Source organism: Phaethon aethereus (genome assembly GCF_964289735.1).
Source record: "Phaethon aethereus genome assembly, chromosome: 1".
Classification (NCBI taxonomy): domain Eukaryota; kingdom Metazoa; phylum Chordata; class Aves; order Phaethontiformes; family Phaethontidae; genus Phaethon; species Phaethon aethereus.
Window position 1 is genome coordinate 34,468,052 of NC_138575.1, and position 16,793 is coordinate 34,484,844.

Below are 16,793 nucleotides of genomic sequence, written 5' to 3' on the forward strand. Positions count from 1 at the left end.
GGCGGCAGGAGGTGCGCCGCGGGGGTCGGCCCCGGGCGGGGCGGGCCTCGCTGGGCGGCCGGGACCCGGCTGGCGGAGCCGTGAGGGGGGTGGGCGTGGGGGCTGCTGTCGGGCGGGGCGCGAAGCAGCTGCGCCGTCGGGTCTGAGGCCTGTCTGGCTTGCCGTAGCCCCGGCGAACCCCTTGGGTAACGGCGCCGTTCGTGTGCCTTAGGAGCTGAAGATGAGCAAGCCCGTAACGACTTCAACGTACGTCCGTTGCATTGGCTACGGGCTCATGAGGCGGCTGGCGGATTTCATCGATCCCCAAGAAGGGTGGAAGAAATTAGCAGTAGACATAACCGACGCGTCTGGTGAAAGCAGATACAACCAAATGCATATAAGGTCTTGCATCGAAGTCATGTGACATATCTTGCTTAATAGCTGTTTAACATAAATACCGTTGTTCATCCCATTGCTGTAACTTCTTGCAGTGTATGTGCTAGCGGGTGCTTGCGTGTTACAGTACTGTTTCCTTAGGGAACTCAGAGTAATTACTCCTAATTGTTTTGTAGTTCAGTTTTCAGACAAGTTGTGGCCAAAGAAAATTGACTGAGGAAAGTAGAATTAATTAGAGCCACAGACATACCTATTTTTAGCAATAGAGCATTGGCTGTGTAACTTTCTGTACCCTGGTGTCTAGTAAATGTTGACTTTATTGTGCATCTTCACACAAGAGACAACTGGATTGTAAACTCCTAATTCACTGTTCCCAAGAAAATGTGCAACAAATGTGGGGAGCCCAAGGTCTAAAACTAGCAAGTTTAATTGAGAAGTAATGTCAGCAGTATTTTACAAACACCTTGTTGCTTGAAGGGCTTGTTGAATCCTTAAGCTATTTCAAAGGTTATGACCTTTTAAATATCCTACATATCATCTCGGGTTTCCAGTCTTTCTAGTGATGTTAGCATTGAATCTTTGTTTGTCTTTCTATAATAATAATAAATCAGCCAGAGTACGGGATCTCAATTTCTCCTTAATGCGCATCTCAAAATACTCAAAATGAAGTGTGAATGCCAAATGGATGGAAAACAATTTTTTTTCCATTTGCTCTGGCTCTGACTTGTCCTCTGTCTCTCGCTGACATGCTCTTCTTGGTTAGTTCCATGTGTCAATATGTTATGGGTCCTGGACAAAATGTTGAAGCCATGTATGCGTATTTTTCCATTAGTTTTTCCCATCTTTTCCATATTTTTTCCCGGAGTTTGAATTTCTTCAGGTTTTTTAGCTGCGTTTTCAAAAGATTTGTGAATAATTGTACAATACAGTTCAATACATTCAGCAGGTTGTTTTTATTTTTTTTTTTGTCATTTACCTTTAATATCTTCCCCTTCTTCATGGTTCTCGAGGTCACTTTTTTTTTAAATATCAGTCTTAATTTATCTTTTAAGGAGATTTGAGGCATTTGTACAAATGGGAAAGAGCCCCACATGTGAATTGCTTTATGACTGGGGAACAACAAACTGTACAGTTGGTGATCTGGTGGATCTGCTGATTAGGAATCAGTTCCTAGCACCAGCAAGCCTTTTGCTTCCAGGTAACTGTTACTCTTGTGCATTTTGTACTGTGTTCTTAGTTTTCTAAGATGCTAAAGAACTTCACAGTAACCTGAAAATTAGAAATTATTAGGTCAAAATAACCAAAAGTGGATATATTTTCTATTTTCCGTTATTTGTAATAACAAGTTTAAATAAGAGTTTCAAGTTTAAATAAAGACTTCTGCAATTTGCACATGGTGGCAGAATATAATCTTCTCATGGCGCTTACATGTCTCCTAATCTTAGTAAATACTAGCATTAATGTTACTTGTTTTTTCTGATTCCTCATGTACTTGACACTTTTTCTAAATTCTATTTTCAGAAGCTGTAAGGATGGCACAAGAAGTTAGATTGCCTCTTTCTTCACAGGAAACCTTGCCTATACATGAGAAACAACTGCCTATACAGAAAAAAGAAGTGGCATCTGTAAAGCCTGTTTTAGCTCTGAGTACAGAGAAGCAACATTCAGCTCCTTCCTACTTAAGTCAAGAAAATAGCAGCTCACAGTCCAGTAACACAGGTAGACACTTAGATTGGTAGAATTAAGTACAATCTTTTTTGCTGATCTGTCCTTCACCCCACATGAAATAACTCATAGCAATGCATTAGAGTAATGACTATATTTCTATCATCATGCATCTATGGGAAACGGCATCTTGCATTTGCTCTTGTTCTGTGTGGCTGTGAATTTAGCTTGGGTAATAAGATGAGTGAATATGAGATGCACGTTGCCAATGAGGCTGTGATGGAAAACTTGACTGTTAATTAAATTGCAGTTTATTTTGTGCTACACATAATCCTGTTGCCCTTTTTCAATACTGATTTTGTAGACTGTTTGGCATCTTGCATTTTTAAAGTTGGATTTTGCATGTCAGAAATGATTAAGTATGTTGGAGAAAAGATGACTAAAGAAAACATTCTAGGAACATGTATCATTGGTCTGTTCCTTCCTAAAGGTCCACTTTTGGGTTGCTACCAGAAACATGATGTGATCTAGTTATATTTTTACACCTGACGCAGTGTGGCACTTTCTGTGGTCTGCTGCACATTTCATTTCTATTACTTGTATTGTGAGTATTAACAAGAATACAATCAGCAGGCTGCTACAGTGCTAAGTGTGAAGAAAATTATGCGTAGCTAATTATATATATTTGTCTGCATTTCATTTTTTTTTTCTGGTATCTTCATCACAAAGCTGCAAGTAGGGCTTCACTATGTCAGGATTTGTGTGGTAGACAGTTTTTGGTTTAATAGAACTGAAGCAGAAAATCTATTCATTACACTTGTTCCTTAAGTGAAAATGTAGCTCTGTGCTAAATGGCAAATATGTCTTTCAGATTTCCATAATTTTTCATTTCATGAGTTGGAAAACATTACAAATAATTTTGATGCACGACCAGAATCAGCTGGAGGTAATAAACTGGGAGAAGGTGGCTTTGGCGTTGTGTTCAAAGGCTACATCAATGGCAGAAATGTGGCTGTCAAGAAACTCGTTGCTGTGAGTTGTCCTGGATGTTTTTAATGACTGTGTACTTTATAGAATAGACTTGTTTATCTGTGGAAAGTGTTGAATGATAAACTTCAAAAAGTGGAATCAGTTGGGTTGAGAACCTTGTCCTGTTGTCCCATGAGTGGTGCGAGTCAGCACAGTCACCAGAGATGTAGCCTTGCCTTTTCAGTAGCTCTCCTTTGAGTGGCTCAGGCAAGTTGTCTGGAAGAGCAGAGTGCTCCCCCAGTTCCCCTCCTTCCCCAGCACACAAGGAGAGACAGAAGGGAAGGGGTGCTGGGGAGATTTCCCTTTCAGAATCAGATGAGCAATTCACAAGCTGCATAGGTATTGCTGCATAATTTTATTCTTCTTAACCAATGGTTTGTGTGAATAATTAATTTTGTAATGAGTAAGTGCTATTAGTAAGTAATGGCAGTGAAATAAAATGGGTAAGTTGGTGACTGTGCCGAAACTGGATCCTTTTGTCCAATAATATTGTGTTCCAGGAAATTTAAAAATCGTGTTCTGATACTTTATTTTTGAGTTGAGTAAAAAAAATACTGTAAACAGTTAAGTAGTTGTTACATGTAACTAATGTAAAGAAAGGCTTACAATTTTTTTAATGAACAGCTGTGCATTTTAATATGGCTAGTGATATTAACATCAAATACTTCCTTTTGTAGATGGTTGATGTTAGTGTTCAGGACTTGAAACAGCAATTTGATCAAGAAATAAAAATGATGGCAAAGTGAGTACAGTGTTATACAATGTCATTATAGCCTTTTATGGGAATCTAAGTTGGCAGATAATGCGTTAGCTAGTGTGGTCCCTTATTTTTGTCTTTCTAGTATAACTTAATGATTATCATGTTAAGTGAGAATCTTTCATATACAACATGAGTGTATTTTGTTCGTTTTAAAGCACCACTGCAGAAACCTGGCTATGAGCAGTAGGGCTAGAACAAGTAATTGGGGATCAAGTTCCCTCTGCCTTGTATTTTCGTCAAATGTTGGGAGTCTTTCAGAACGTGTATGAATATAATTTTTTGCTGTAGGTGTCAGCATGAGAATCTAGTAGAATTGCTTGGTTTCTCAAGTGATGGTGCTCAGCCATGTCTGGTGTATGAATACATGCCCAGTGGTTCATTGCTTGACAGACTTGCTTGTCTGGTAAGTAGAATCTTCTCTAGCTTCCAGTTTTCTTACTTTGCTAAAGTATATGAAATAAACCTATGAAGTGACTTTGAAACAGTACTGAACTGTAATGGCCAAACAACATTTTACCTCTTACTTCTCTGTTCTAGAAGACAAATATGATAACAGGTATGCTTCTGATATGTTTTATACAAATGTTTTAGGCACATTAAAGTCAAAGCAGGCTGACAATACAGTGTCATGTACCAGTACCTGAAGTGACTCAGGAGCTTGGGTTTGCTGTGCCTGCGTGGAGTGGAGCAGAGGGTGCTGCAGTATTGTTCCCAGTTGTGACATTGGCATGTTTGCTGCTAGTTCTTGGATTCTGCATTGTGAAATTGCCCTTTGTTAATTGCCCTTGTGATAGTGGTTATAACACAATGTTCATAGTCTGTGTATCTCTTTCTGAAGTGCCTAAACAAATGGGAAGTACTTTTTTTAATTAGTATTTTGTGTAAATGCAATGCTTGCTTCTGATTTAATCAAATGACGTATCTTCTAGCCTTGGCCTTCAATAAATAATAAGTTGCTTTGGTTTTGGTGAAGCAGCTCTGTGTATGAAGGACAAATGGTTGTTAAGAGTGTTACCAACAGCAAGCCAGACTTAAAGTAGTAGATGAGTGTCCATGTTAGTTTGTTGAAGGAGTTAAAAAATCTGCTTTATACTAAGCAAATGCAGCTTCTGAGGTTGTAAACTAGTGAACATTTTAAACTGGCGCTACTTCAATGCGCCTGTGCCCCCAGACCTAAAAAATGTCATTTTGCTTTTTTCTGCACTCGTCTTCCTGTTGTACTGGCTGAAGCATTTAGTAGTTGGAGAAAGTGCTGGATAAGGGTGAAAAAATAGTCGGTGAAAAAAAATCTTTAATTGTCACCTGGAGAAGTTTCCTCTGCAGGGCTGCACAAATACTTCTGCCCTAACAGGAAAGAAGTGGTGTTAAGATGAGAATGAGTAGCAGTGGTTGGGGGAAGGACTGGCTATGTTTGGTAGCACTGCTGTCTCAGGTTTGTTTGGTTGATTTGTTTGCACACATTTACACATGTGCAATTTTTTTTTTTAACTGAGTGCAGAAGTGAGACTAGGTTTTACTGAAGTTTATCTGTAGAAATTAGCAGTGTTTGACAAGAATGTGTATGAAAACGTTCATCCATGTAACTTTGACTGTTATGATCAAGTGAGCTTACAAGATTGGTGGTAATTGAAAACTAAAGTAGAAATAACTGAGCCCTTTCCAAGGAAGAGACAAACTTACGATATCAATCATAAAGAATCTAAATCAGGATCTATAAATCAGAAAGAATCTTGTTCTGATAAGGTCGAATAGGTGAGAAATATGCTTACTGAATGTGTGTTCTTGCTGATAACTCCATTTTGTGACTTCACTGGATGTGTTTGAAGCATGGACTTTTGTTTATGTCATCTTTTTGTCTGGACATTGAGGAGCAGGCGAGGGAGGTGATAGAATGGTGAGGTACTCTAATCCTCTTCCCTTGGCCACTGGCAAGACTAAGAAGTGGTTTTGAAATGTAGGTGTCCTCATTTCTAAGGTCTAGTTAGTTACATGAATCGAGCCAAACTCTTGAAGTGGTAAATCCAAAACCACTGGAAGATTGACTTGTCATTGTTAGTAAGAACGGTTGATTGCTTTGAATTACTTGCTTTGGGTTGAAAGGCTCTGGTATTGGTGCTGGTACAAAGTGGAAGATGTTGTAATACAGGTAGTTCTTTGTAGTGCAGCTGGCCTTGTAGGGTCAGAGTTGAATATTATCACAAGAACACTTTTTGCAACGGGTGAATTAATCTGAGGCAAAATGCAGGGGAAAGAACTGAATGTGACAAATACATGTATTTCTGCCCAAATAAATTAAGAAATGTGTGCTATTAGTCTTTGTAATGATTTATTTGAAAACCACAAAACATAGCAAGAAGCTGGTTTTGGATTGTGGGGTTTTTGTATGTTTTGTTTTGTTTTATGCAAGCATGTATGTTAGACTTTCACCTTTCTACTTGCCTTTCTCCCTTCTTATTCAAGGATGACACTCCACCAATTTCTTGGAATACAAGATGTAAAATTGTTCAAGGTACAGCAAATGGCATCAACTTTTTGCATGAAAATCATCATATTCACAGAGATATTAAAAGGTAAAAGCTGCTGACTGTCACTGCCTGCATTTTCCCCCCTTTTTTTTTTCTTTTTTCTTCTTCCCACTGTTAAAGTCATTTTAGAGAGAAGAAACTGCAAGAAGCATTGCTTCAGTCAAGGGCACAATCTTTTTCTGCAAGTGACATCCATCACCATAATCTTGTCTGTGCCTCAAAGACATGACCAGTATGAATTTCTAAAGATAATTATGAGGCTATTCTAATCTGTTACTATCAAGTAGTTATTTGAGTGCTGTGAGGACACCCAGAAGTTCTGTTCTTTCACAACTTCTGCTAATGAAAAAGCTGCTGTTAGAGTACGTAATGACTTTTTAAGTGGGGAATTTTTCAGATTAAAACCCGTCTGTTTTTTCTTTTTCCTAGAACATTTTTTCAGTCTCTCCTTTGATTTAATGCTATTTATTTTGGAGACACTAAAATTACTTCAGTCAGGTTTACAAAGTTCAGGATTCCTCAAGGATAATGTTCACTTGCTTGTTATACCAGACTCTTTTCTAGGCATGTTGGAGCTCAGAAAATGTGAGGGTTTTGTGGAAGGATTTGGTGGTTTTTTTTCTGGTTTGTGGTTTCGTTTTGTTTTGGGGTTTTTTGCCCCTTCCTTGCTACAGTTTGTTGTATTGTGTTTTTTTTTTTTAAATACCAAAGCAGTCCAAATCTTTGAAGAAAAGCCCCAGATGCCTTACTCCTTCTGTGGGTTAAGAAGGAGCAACTGGCTGATTGGGTGTCATGGATGAATGTTTCAACAGCTTTCTGGCTTCTGGCAACTCTGCTGAATGTAGGCCACTTTCGTTTTGTGACCTTCCAGCTTGTGAGGAACAAGCTTTTGCTTCAGCTGCCTCATAGAACGTGCTTGCTGCTTTGACAATTAATGTTTCTTCTTTCTTCCCTGCTTAAAGCCTCTGGACAAGTTTAATGACTGGAAGGGACGTGTTCTTTTACCTTAGCTACTCTACCCTCTAACTGCTGTGAGTTGATCATATTTTGGGGTTTGTTTTGTTTTCTTTTTTGTTTGTATTCCATTTTGCAACCTCTTGCGCTTGCAGTGTGAATAGTTCAGTAAATTTGGTTGGTGTTATTGATAGTGCTGCCACTCCCAGGTAAAACTTAGATGAAGAGACATCTAGGAAGATTAACTTCAGTCTTCATTTTGCTATGACATGGGGAGACAATTCAAAACCACACAGGCACTAGAACAGCTTCTCTGTAGGCTAGAGGGGACGTGATTAAATGGGTGTTCTCACAGTTGTCCATGGCTCTTTGGCTTGGTTATGCCCAGGAAATAGTTCATTTATCTCTTGAAGCTTCACAGCTGCAGTAAAACTTGCTTCTGTTGTGCTCTTTGTGGTATATCAAAAAAGCGATCACTCTTTGGGCTTGACTCAAGTTGATAAGCAGCTCAGATTTATGAATTTGTGATCCTGTTCTTCCTTCTTTTAGAAGTTGAGCTTTAAATACAAAAAAATACAAAAGTTGGTGGGTGACACCTTGACTAGTCTTTGGCCTTTTGCAGTGGTCTTACATTTAACACTATTTACAGCAGTTCTAACACCAAGTGATCTGTTGTAACTTACAGCTCTGTTAATTTTGTTGAGAAGGTTTGGTGAACAATAAGGGGAAGTCAGAAATATTGTTTCTAGTAAGTGTTACATGTTGTATCTGGCTATGTGGTTTTCTTCCAGTTCCATTAAGGGGGTCAGAAAATTAGGATTACAGAAATGTTAAATCAAGTGATGTTAAAATGGTTCCAAGTGCTCCAATTTTAAAAAACAGTAGAAGTTTTATGCTATAATACATCCCACTGAGTATTTTATGAAAGTGTTAAGGTCTTTTAGATGAGCCTCATTCTTCAGGGTTTTTTTATGGAAAGTAAAAGCTGGAGATCAAATGGAAACACAGCACATCTACTATTCCAGAATTAATGTTTTCTGTTTCTCTTCCAAGAGAAGAATAAGAATATTAGTATTAATTTGACATGTGTATTTGTAATGGTTGACATCATATTAGGTAATAGGTATAAAATCCTACTTTTGTTAGGTCTGTGTAGAGATGTAGACAGTTAAGAATTATACTGTTATTCAGTACCAGTTGATCAGAGCTAACTGTTCTCTATTATCCTTCTTAAAGAAAGACTATTCAGATCCAAAATATGGGTGTAACATAATTGGTCTCCTAGAAGAAATTTTTGTATGTGTAGGGTTTGGGGGTGGGGGATGGTGTTTGGTTTTTTGCCTTGGGGTTTTTTTGCCCCCCTCCCTTTTTTTTTTTTTTGCATGCATGCAGCCAGTTCTTGATTTATTTCGAGTAATTAAGTCAAGCAATTTCCAACAAAATTAACTCTTACATTTTTTGTTGTATGAATAATGTAGAAATATCTTAGATGTCAAGAACCAGTCCAAATAGCAGTTTTGCCTTTGGTTGCTAAAGAGTTACTAGTCTTAATTACTGTACTGCTTTGGAAAATTCTCTTTGCTTTTTTTCCCCCCCCCCTCCCCTCTCCTTCAGTGCAAATATCTTATTAACTGATACATATATGCCCAAAATTTCTGATTTTGGACTTGCAAGAGCATCTGTAACATTCACACAAACAATCATGACTGAAAGAATTGTTGGAACAGCAGCCTATATGGCACCCGAAGCTCTGCGAGGAGAGATAACACCTAAATCTGATATCTTCAGTTTTGGAGTAGTAAGTAGAATGTGGGAAGCGGTATATGACTTTTTTTTTTGGTACCTAACTGATAAAAGCGTACAAGTTCAAGAATATCTGAAATTAAATAACCTACTCTGATCTATCATTTTTCTTTTGCCCAATAGATAATGCTCTTAAGATAGTGTTTCTAAACTTCTATTGGTTTAAAATCATTTGAGTATGTTGAATTTGCATGTGAAAGTTCAGAGTAAAATAACATTCCACGTTCTAGCTAAATGTAGTTTGAAGTAATGTGGAACATTGTTTTTTCTTGCATAGTGTCGTACAAAAATGTAACTCAGGCTGGAAAACAATTTTAAAGAAAATGTTCCAAAATTGTGTTTTACTATATTTCAGCACAAAAAGTATGCTGTCCATGTGGGATTTGCCTTAAAGCTGAATACAAAAAAGACATGAACTTAACATTCAGGAGAATAGTGAATCCATTCTGAATAGATCCAAGACCCTAATTGCTATTGACCACTTCCTTCATGGCATTTAGCTTCATGGGGAGGTTGGCAAGATACTGTGACTGAATACTTTGGAAATCCTTCCATCTTCCTTTGAAGCAACACAGTGTAGGGTGAGAAAAACTTGTGTTGAAATTCATAAGCCACACTGCTAATAACAGTTAATGAAAATAAAGGTAGGAACAACAGCAACAATAATCAGTTGTGTAGAGAGCTATCTTTGGACAAATACAGCTCCTGTGAGCATTTGTTTGAAAGGCTGGGTATCATGGTCCTTTCTGCACATGGTATGTATGCTAAGAGTTATTCTGTGCTTCATTTTCTCTTCTTATTTTTTTTCTCCTAGGTCTTACTAGAAATAATAACGGGACTTCCTCCGGTAGACGAACATCGGGAGCCACAGTTACTGGTATGTTCCTTTTGCTTTCTCTTCCCCTCCCACTGCTCCAGGATCACTTTATATGAAAACACAGTCAGTTAACAGGTTCTGAGACAATCAAGTTAGTCATCAAAAGACATAGTTATGAAAACATCTCTTGTGTCAATGTTTGTCTTAGAGGTGAGGCTGAAACTTTTCTCTCTTGGCTCGTAGAAGGTTGTTCAGTCCCCGAGGTCATCTCCCTCCTATCTGATACTATAATTCTCTTTGTTTTGATACTGCTTCTTATTGTAATAACATTATGCTTTATCAGTGTGCTTCTGTTATACCTAGATACCCTGATAATTCCTCATTCACCAGAACATTTTAAAGTATTCATCTCAGTTGTTTCTTTATGGTTCTTTATACTTCTTACCATTCCTGTATCAATTTTCATCCCCTTCAACTTTACTAATAATTTGCAAAAACCTTGTGGTTTTAACCTTAGGGAAATTTGGAATGTAAGGGCTTTTTTGCAGGGTGCGGGGAGGGTTGAATTTTGTTTTCTTTTTTACTATTCAATGAGTAATTCAGTCTACTGATTAGCAAGCTAATGTCTCAGAGTTCGCTCTCTTGAATTAAAAATCTTACAAGGCTGTTCTTAATTTAGCTTTTCACTTAGCTTAAATTCTGAAATACTTAATCCAAGGTTTTCCTAAAATTTTTTTTTTTTACATAAAGATTTACTTATTTACTAAGTATGAAATAGCATTGAGGTTTGGATTGGTTTTGTTCCATCCTGTTTGATAGCAGATCATTTTCGTTCACAGCTTTAAGAATACCTGTGTGCTACTAATACAATTTTTTTCCTCTAAGCTGTATCTTCTGGAGTGGCATAATACTTACCTTGTTGAGCTTAGACAACCTGTCAAATTGAATCTTGAGGTTTTGGTTTGGGGTTTTTTTTTTTAAACAGGCTTTTTCAGAGATAGGCTCTAAAAGGGAATATAAAGTATGGTTTGACTGGTACAGTTTATCTTTGTAATGTACATTTGGGAGCATAAAGAGGATGGTCAGTGCAAGATAATGTGGAATCCTTAGCTTTGCAAATTTTGGGGTAGTTGAATGTTAGTCAGCAATTTCAGACTGACCCATAGAGGAAGGCAGAAGATCTGCTTCTACTCACTGACCTTTTATTTCTTACTTCATTCACTGTGCTGAGTTGTCTGAGGTGTTCCTCAAACAGTATTTTTGACTACAGATAATGTATTTCAAGTGTGTTGGAGCTGGAGGGCTTTGGACTAAAACAGTCAGATAAAATAAAAATTTATTTCAGACTAGAAGTTTCCTTTAGAATAGATACAGCAGCCACTGAGACTGGTGACAGAAAGCATTAGTTTACAGAAAGAGGCTTTATAAAGTTGACAAAAAAAGAAATGACTCACACTTAAGCTTGCATATTCGTGGGTTATTAAGTAAACATAAATACTTTATGTTGATCATGCTGCTTCCCTTAATGTCTTGAGACAATACTAAGAAACTGAGCCTTGAACGGGGAGAAGGTTAAAGCTGTATGATGCAGCTTAAAGAAAATTACTTTACAATTTTGTGTTAACTCAATTATAAATAATTTATAATAAAAATGTGTAGTACATTTATAGTCTCACGTGCTCTTTCTGCAGATGTTGATGAATAATTATGCTGCTGAACCATTGTCATTCTTTGTCTAGAAAAGTGGTTGAGAAAACACTCAAAAGCAAGTTTTCAAAGTCTTAGTGTGGAATACATAATGTTCAGATGCTTACGGTGTTATCTGCTCATTGGTTTAAACTCTTTTGTAGTTAAGTATCAAAGATGAAATTGAGGATGAGGAAGCAACTATTGAGGATTATGTTGATGAAAAGATGAGTGACTGGGATGCACCTTCAGTTCATAAAATGTATTCAATTGCTGATCAGTGCCTGAATGAGAAAAAAACCAGAAGGCCAGACATTAAGATGGTATGTAGTCTTTCAGATAAAAGGCTTGTTTGAGTGTCTGTGTGCACGTGTATGTGGTTACAGTATCAGGTATTTATATTTCTATCTGTTCTCTTGCAGGTCCACCAGCATCTACAAGAGATAAAAATTTGATAGATGTTTCTTCTGATACACAAATGTTTTTGAAATGGAGACCAGTAGGAAATATTTAATTAGTATTTAGTGCAAAATTATCAGCTTTTCTGCTTTCCAGAACTTTCTGGTCTGCATATAAGGTGTGCTGTTAGCCTGTCACCATTGTGCTATTTTTGTTAACTGAACAGCTGGGCCCTCAACATGAGAAAACTTTTTTTGAGTTAACAAATTGCAGTGCTGGTACATCTTCTCCACAGCTTTCTAAATGCATTTCCATTTTTTAATCTATTTGATTCTTTTGATTTCCAAGTATCAAGTATGTCTGCTGCAAAGGCGTATGGCAGTAACAGGGTAGAATGTTTTTTCTGCAAATTGCTTTCTTGATCAGGTGTACTAGACCTTCTTCTATTGAAGACAACATTTAATAGATACAAATGGCACTTATGTTGTCTTTTGGGGAAAAGACAATAGTAGTACCATTTAAAACAAACTTTATTTAGCGTTTTAACTTGAGAGTTCATATTAGTGTGAAAGGACTGGTAGTGTTCGTGAATGTGAGTGTTTTTCAAAAAGTCTTCTCAGGATTAGTTTTGGTCAAATAAACGCTGCAACACTAGGTTGGTTTTTGGTTGCCAGGATTCACAAGCAAAATAATTACCGTGCGGTGCAAATGCAAAAATAGGTATGGCTTTCTTGCAGTGAACTCCGTATGATGATAAACCATGTAATTTTTGTTCATAGGAGGACTCTAAGCTACTTTGAATATTTTACATTTTAGGAGAAGATTCCATATGGATTATAAATACAGATGGTATGTTTTCTTAAAGGGGCCAGAATAATAATTCTAAGACCAATTCTGAACTTTCCTTAGTCAAATAATAAAGCTCTTTAAAAAAAAAAAAAGTATACTAATAAATATTATACTACACTTCTAAAGAAGCAACATGGAAATGTTCTTTCCAAAATAAATCTATTGACAGGTCAAAGCAGACTAAAATTAGAAAAAAAGTGACTAGTAATATTCCAGATGGTTTGGACTAAGTAGGTATGAAAATAGTACCATTGTAAATGAAAGAGGTTATTTTCATATAAACCTTTTTTGCACCTCATGAACTTTTTCTTAACAGCTTAGGGGTAGGAAAATAATCTGGCTTACAGCTAAATTTGAAATTCCATGATTATCAACGGAAAAGGAAATGTTGAGAAATGATCTGACTGCATTCACAGATACACATATCTTTGTAGACAGTATGTGATTTCTAATGCTTGTATTTATATCATTACATCTCTGGCTATTAGCTCATTCTGTATTGCCTTTTAAAACTGATTGTTTATTTTAGAAAAAGATAACCACCTAAACAGCTTCTAGTTTTATTGAGCATAAAGTGTAAAAAGCTGTTAACATAAATAGAAACTCTGCATTGTTGTTGCAGGTGATTAGTTCTGCTATTAAAACTTAGAGCCTTGGAAACAATAGTCATTTTATGTTGCTTGCATTTCTGATAATAACATTATGTTAACCTCACTGCATGGAATAAAGCTGTACAGCTCTGAACCTGGGCTTGTGGAGAAAAAAAAGCTGCCAGAAAGCTAAATGAGAATAAAATCTGCTTAAGCCATTCTTCAGTTTTAAACACCTCCTCCAGCTGTTATGTGAAGGTTTCTTATGAGATCATGTCTGCTTTTTACTACTCCCTGGAGCTGGAGTACATCCATAGTGCTGTCCTGAAGTACGTTTGCTGTAGTAATTCCCCAGCTAGCTCTGTTCACCTCTGGTGCGGTGGAACAATTTTATTTATGCACCAGCCGTGATGTTCTAAGTGTTAGGAGAATCTTGGCTACAAGCATGCAAGTTCTTTTGACTATTTGTAGTGCTGCTGTCGGTACCTAAGTTTTTGCAGAGGTTTTCCCCTCACTCACTGAAAATGAAGCATATTAGGTACCACTTCACAAAAGAAGTAAAAATCACTTATTCTAGTGAGGAATGAAAATGTGAGGTATTAGGTAATTAGGTAAAGCTAGCTAACTGATGTAGGAACTTCTTTTTTTTTAATTTTTTTTTATTTATTTCATTAGTAATACACAGGGTCCAAGGAGAACTTCCCCTTTTCCCTCCCCCCCAAGATTTTTTTTGAGGTCTTCATAAACTCTGACACTGACAGGGGATAAGAGTAGCTGGCTTCTGTTTCACCTATTCCCTGCAAAAACATTAACCTCTCCCAGGATCCGTACTTCTGTGTATTAATTACTCTAGTAAAGCTTTCCAGGACACAAATCGGTAACTTCAGTCATTCAAGTTCTTTGTGAGTAAAGGGATGATCTAGTTCCCCAGAACTGGAGGCAAGAGAAAATTGGGTAGCTGCTGGTGGGTGAGGAGGGCTGCAGACAGGAGATGTTCTTGGGGTAGAGATGGGGCTAACAGGGCTGGCCTACACTGTCCTGGCGGGGAAGGTACCATGGAGGGCATCTGAGGATCGCTGTCCTCGGTGAAAGAGCCAATCTTCTGCATGTTAAGGATCTAGAGAACTAACATAAAGCCACTTAGTCTCCCCCAGAAGGAAGTGTGAGCAAAAAACAGCAAGAGTGATTTATTGCGATTCCAACTCTGACCCTAAAAAGCAGCAGGACAACAGCAAATGCTGATGAGCCAGAGAAAATTGCTGTTAAGGGCACCCCTTAGGAAAGGCAACAGTTCTCCCCTCAGCTACAGCATAACAGAATGGCTGTTGCCAGTCAGACCAGAGGTGTCTGCACAGCCCCGGGACCAAAGCGCAAGCCATTAGCGGCTGCTGAAGAAAGAGCACAAGAACGGGACCCACGTGTAGTGACACTGCATTGCAATATGATGGCTTTGTACAGTTTGCAGCTCATTAACTTCAAAAAGGGTGTGAGGTCTTCATTAGTCATTAAGCTTCTATCATATCTTCGTTTGATTAGTTTGTCCAGTTGCCTTTTGAACCAACACACCTTTTACCAGCCATAGTACTTCATATTATTGAAGGGGGAAGAATTGCCTCATTTTTATATTTGGGCTGGCTAGCAGAGAGTTTTATTTAATGCTCACTGACCAAAAGGCAAATAAAACTGCAGCCGATATGGTCACCTAGAGGCCTCTCCTAGTCCCTCCTCTTACCTTGCTCCTGCTCCTCTTAGAGGAATAGCTTTCTTCCTGTATAGAATTCTGCATTAAAATGATTCTCTTAAATTCTAGTTCAACACATCTTCACATTTCCTTCTTTCAACTGCAAAACTGCTGTATCACTGACTTCCCCATGGGGATGTGTTGGCAGGACAGTTAAAAGCCAAACCACTGTTCTTTTCAGCTTGAATTTTGAGGGCAAGAAGAATTCAAGCAAACTACTTTCTGTTCAGACACAAAAACATTAATGGAACATCATTTGAATAGTTTAATTATACCACCTCATGCTGAGCAAGTAAGATAGAACTGTTAAATGACTAATGAACTACTTCAGTATTTTAAAAGGATAAAAGAACTTTTTGAAGGGGCTTATTATTGAAAGCATAAAAACCTCGAGAGAGGAAGGCACTTGGATCCTGCTGCAGAGGCCTCTGTGCCGCTTCCGTAAGGCAACAGGAAAGTAGCTGTTTCCAACATACTGATTTTTCCCCAGTTGCAAGAGCCAGGAATTCTGTTTCTGCCCACTGCCCTTCTTACCTGCAGTCGCTTTTTCTATACTGCCTTCTAGTCCTGTGGGAACTGCCTGCTATTTACACCTGATGGTGTTAGAATATAGATCTTTGTTAAAGAGATTATGAAAGAATTCAGACAACACCAAACTAAAGCATCAATCTTTATTTATAAAGTAAATTAGAAAAGAGGTAAGGTAAACTTACGTTAATTTTAGCATCTGAAGGTGGTTTTCATTGAATACATAGATACCGTAAATAGAAAGTTTCCTTTATTGATGTATTTATCCAAGTAATAGAGCAATTACCTTGATTAGTTTTACAAACCTCTGATAGGAGTGTCTTAAAACATCAAATTCTCCCTACCTTGCAACATAAACATTTCAAAAATAATTACCTGTTAATTAACAACTATTTAATAGCTTGTGAGTTTATTGCAAGCAGCTGCATTGCTTTCTGGGCTTTACAAAGGCCAACAATTCTGAATGGACACTTTCAATTATTAAATGATCGGAGACAGTAAAGGAGTAACTTTCATTAATGCCCTCATTTTGTGCTGGCTCTGCACATTCATTAACAGTAGTAGTGTTTTGTGAGGCAGCTATGCGGATATAAAGGTGACAGATCTCACAAAAAGATGAGATGCTTCTTAGTGCTTTGTCAGGAGAACAGCCACTGGTGGCCTGGAGAGGCAGTCGGCAGCGCAAGACTCTGTACGGTTCTCTTTTAGGGGGAAGGCGAGGGGAAAACATGCGCAGGACATGACTGCCTGCTGGCTGGTCAGGCATTCATACACCCGCATAGAATATTTTCAAGTAAGATAACTCGCAATGTCTAGTTTGGGCCGAACTCTAAAGCAGCTCATTATAAACTCCCTTGCATAATCACTTAACCAGCTCTCACCATCCTCCAGATTAAGCTTTCTACCTCCTACCCTCATCTACCTAGGGCTGGATTAGGAAAAAAAAAAAACAAAACAAAAAACAAGCCAAAGCACAACATGCACGTAACCATATCAGGTCAAACTGTTCACTATTTAAAACATTTGGTATTAAAAAGATAAACTTCTTTACTGGCTCAAGTAAGCATAAAAA

At 37.8% G+C, this 16,793-nt stretch overlaps 1 protein-coding gene across 1 annotated transcript; it reads left to right on the forward strand.

Moving 5' to 3' along the window:
• Positions 1–220: 220 nt before the first annotated feature.
• On the forward strand, positions 221–12,069 carry IRAK4 (interleukin 1 receptor associated kinase 4; the record flags this gene model as incomplete). Its single annotated transcript, XM_081996323.1, has 11 exons — positions 221–381; positions 1,428–1,573; positions 1,897–2,094; positions 2,912–3,072; positions 3,747–3,811; positions 4,118–4,236; positions 6,249–6,399; positions 8,923–9,106; positions 9,926–9,988; positions 11,779–11,937; positions 12,037–12,069. 11 exons carry the CDS (start codon positions 221–223, stop codon positions 12,067–12,069), a joined length of 1,440 nt encoding a protein of 479 aa, XP_081852449.1.
• Positions 12,070–16,793: the final 4,724 nt, after the last annotated feature.